Consider the following 3,532-nt stretch of genomic DNA (forward strand, 5'->3'; position numbering starts at 1 on the left):
TATACTTAAAAAAAAGCTGTTGAATAAAGTTGTTTATCTTTTGTTTATCTTTGATTTTTTTTAAGAAATAGACTTTATAATGTGTTTTTGAAGAATAGGTCACATAAAGATTAAAGATTGTACGATTCGAAATTAAAGCTCACTATATTTTGAAATGTTTAATTTATTATATATATTTTTATAGATTAAATTATAGGTTTGTGTGACTTCCCTAACATTTCAGAAACTGTAGTTGTTATTAGTTGTTTCTGACTTCTGGTGCCTATAACATAAAACACTTCAAAATATCTTCCTTGTACTCGTATTCTTTATTCGAGGGAGGAACAACCGTGCACATAAACAAATATACCAAAGTCCAACAAGTAAATTCACCTTTACAATACTTGGAGTTGTTGAAGCCGCCAAAGCGTTCAACGTTTTTCATTACATTTGGTTGCGTAGTGAATTAGATACAATATAGCCACTAACTTTTTTTCTCAACTTCTTATTAAAACATAATACTTTTATTAAAATGCAAAGAAACAATTTTAAAGATAGATTAGGTGACCACGAGTGGAACGAGAAAAGGAGACCTTCATCTTGGAGCCAATTTATGTCATATAATTGAGCTAGATCTTAAAATGCATAAGAGCAGAAATTTTAGTAAGTCCTTTCTGATGGTAGTGACTCGAAAATTCTTTTTCTGTTGTTTCTCTATACTTGGCTGGATTATCTTCGGAAAGCAACTCCTTGATTGGTCCCAATACCTTTCCTGTATCAGTCAGATATCTCATAAAGAACGATGCCATTGATATCCTTGGACCAGCCTTGTTTGCCATCACTTTGTGTCGTGAACTTACAAAGTTGTCATTTGTAACTAGCTATAAAATTTCAAGGAATGCTATATATTAGTATACTGTACACTTAACGATTTAAGGACAATAAACTATATTGGAGAGAGAGAGAGAGAGAGGGAGAGAGAGAGAGAGAGACCTGTAAAAGATCTCCAGCATTCACTACAAAGGCTCCCGGTATAGTTGGAACATCAGTCCATTCGTTCTGATAAAAGACCTTAAGGCCACCGATATGATCTTGTTGAAGAATGGTAATGAACCCGGCATCAGTGTGTTCAAGGGTGCCAATTGTTAGCTCAGGTTGTGGGCAAGGAGGATAGTAATGGTTGCCAATAGAAAGCCCTTCTGCACATCCTAGATCTAAAAGGTAATTCGAGTCCAGCCCTAGAGCCTCCGACATCAATTCGAGAACAGCACGTCCGAGTTTCATTACATGGTTTGAGTATTCCAACAAAATATCTCTGCAAGTGTATATATATCCCAATCAAACAAAAAATACATATCATGTCAAAATCTATGTGTAGATATGAATTTGGATCGATCCTGAAAAAATGCTCAAAAATGGGTCCTTAAAAAATTTCAAGCTCGTCGATCGAGTCAGATCAAGACTTCAAGACTGAGGGACTGTTTGGGTCCATATGGTTTGGTGGTTTAGATAAAGCTTATACACTATTTGTTTACTATTAGTCATTAGATACATGTAGAAGTATTAAACATTCAAAATGTACAAGAAACAAACGCCATTAATTACAAGTTTATTTGAAATAATAATAAAAATCATCATTTATATTATCTATTATATAATTATATATTTACAAGTTGAATATATGTTAATTATTATATAAAAAATGAAATCACAAAGACCAGATCTGAGGCGATCATGTAATCAATAACTTGGACCGATATTTTGGACTTCATTTAATGCTTTCGTTATCAATAATAATGATGAATAGTTTAGTTGACAAAACGTAAAAATAAACCACAGGTCACCTACGGTTTTATTTATTAGGGTTTATTTATAATCAAAATTAATTAGCCTTAAGGGCAATGAAGTACACATGTTTACATAACCCTAAATTTAACTTTTTCTTTTTACATTTTTTTTTAACAAATTTGAAATCACAATAATTTTTTTTTCTTTTTACATTTTTTTTACATTTTAGATTATTTTATTCATAAAAATTATATAATGTTTTTTTGTAATTAATTAATGACAATTTTCAAAGGATTTTGAAGAAATAACATACCAAAAAAATGTTGGTGACTTCAGAAAAACTGGACTTTACAGGTCCTTTATAAAAGCATTTTTGATCCATTGCATGATGAAACTATTTTATTGAAATAAAATATATTAAAAGTCAAAACCTGCATTGAGGAGGCAACTCGTCTGGCTTAGGAGGATTAGGATACATGGTGCACAAGAAAGAGTCTCGCCAGTTTGTCACCGGAGCAGAAAACAAGTCGAAATTGCTGTTATACACTACCCTCGTTTTCCCACTGCTGTCTCTTGTATACCACTGCTTCTTCACCTCATTATCCTGTTCAAAAAACCCTAAAACTCCTTTTTTCATCTCCTCCATCACGTTAATCGGAACTCCATGATTCACCATTTGAAAGAACCCCCAACTCCCCAACGCATCCTTGATTTCCTTCACCACCTCCTTTCGCCGGATCGGATCTTCCTTGATTCCTTCAAGGTTGATGACCGGAAGACTGTGCTCTGGTGGCGACTTTTGGTCGGAGTTTGGGTTTTCAGGTGAAGGTAGACGGAAGATCCGAGGCACCTCTGTTATGCCAGCATCTACAAGTCCTTTGACACCGGATTTGGTTTCATCAAATGCTATAAGCTCAGCTTTCCTGTCGTAGTGAAGTGTGCATGCAGACAGATTATCATCGATAGCGACCACCTTTTCTTTCAAGGTCTCAACAGCATCGGTCTTTTCTTTCAAGTTATCGACAACTTCCGTTTTTCCTTTCAAGTTATCGACAACGTCGGTCTTTCCTGTCAATTTATTGGCAACCATTTTTCCTGTGTTCTTTTGGAGGCTACACTGCGTCAATAAATACCAGAATATACAAAGCGATTAATGATAGAGATACCATGCAGAGTATATATATATATATATATATATATATATATATATATATATATATATATATATATATATATATATAACAATTAACAACAAATATTTCAACGTTAATTGTGAATGCAAATGTGAAAATAAAATTATTAATTAATTGCTAAGAGATCATTCAAATCGTGGGAACGAGATTTTACACGAAGAGTCAGGCGTGGGAGGTGATACACGAAGGTGAAGGCAGCAGCGATCGAGACAAGAAGAAATAGAGAAGTGAGATTTTTGAAGAGTGAGATTGAGTTTGAGGAGTGGTAAGCATTTTATAGTTGCGAGGAGCTTGTTTTAGTGATTTGTCCCATGTGCGAAAACTAGAAATCTCAATGAATTTTTTATTTTTTTCCAACATGGGTCCAGCAGGCTAGTAAGCGTAGACAGTTTTTTTTAATATAAAACAAGAGTTAGGTGGCGCATATGAATGCGGAGCCAGCCAAAGCTTATTGTACTAAAATAGTTCTAGAAACAAATTTTTTAGTTTGTTTTATTTTATTTATTATTTATTTATTTACTTTTGAACAGCACAATTTCATTAACAAACAAAAACGAGACTAGCTAGTAACA

The 3,532-nt window shown here is 33.6% G+C and overlaps 1 protein-coding gene across 2 annotated transcripts; it reads right to left on the reverse strand.

The window, feature by feature from the left end:
- Positions 1-344: 344 nt before the first annotated feature.
- On the reverse strand, positions 345-3,226 carry LOC145167582 (1-aminocyclopropane-1-carboxylate oxidase homolog 1-like). 2 transcript variants are annotated; one of them, XM_079086823.1, is made up of 4 exons: positions 3,115-3,226; positions 2,199-2,884; positions 973-1,294; positions 345-860 (listed from the first exon to the last, which is right to left on the reverse strand). In XM_079086823.1, the coding sequence occupies exons 2-4, from the start codon at positions 2,855-2,857 to the stop codon at positions 609-611; spliced, it is 1,233 nt and encodes a 410-aa protein (XP_078942949.1). In that variant the 5' UTR covers positions 2,858-2,884; positions 3,115-3,226; the 3' UTR covers positions 345-608. The 2 variants fall into 2 exon arrangements, with proteins under 2 accessions (XP_078942949.1, XP_078942948.1); XM_079086822.1 differs by having other exon boundaries at positions 2,199-2,879; positions 3,115-3,215.
- Between the last annotated feature and the right edge of the window lie 306 nt (positions 3,227-3,532).

Source organism: Lactuca virosa, chromosome 3 (genome assembly GCF_052849685.1).
Source record: "Lactuca virosa cultivar CGN04683 chromosome 3, Lactuca_virosa_CGN04683_v6, whole genome shotgun sequence".
In the NCBI taxonomy this organism is placed as follows: Eukaryota; Viridiplantae; Streptophyta; class Magnoliopsida; order Asterales; family Asteraceae; genus Lactuca; species Lactuca virosa.

Bases quoted from the DNA above. Each gene is read 5' to 3' on its own strand.
- LOC145167582 (XM_079086823.1), bottom strand. From the start codon at position 2,857: ATGGTTGCCAATAAATTGACAGGAAAGACCGACGTTGTCGATAACTTG. The intron at 1,295-2,198 runs GTTTTGACTTTT...ATACACTTGCAG, and splicing joins GAGTTGCCTCCTCAATGCAG to AGATATTTTGTTGGAATACT. The intron at 861-972 runs GTCTCTCTCTCT...GAAATTTTATAG, and splicing joins ATGCTGGAGATCTTTTACAG to CTAGTTACAAATGACAACTT.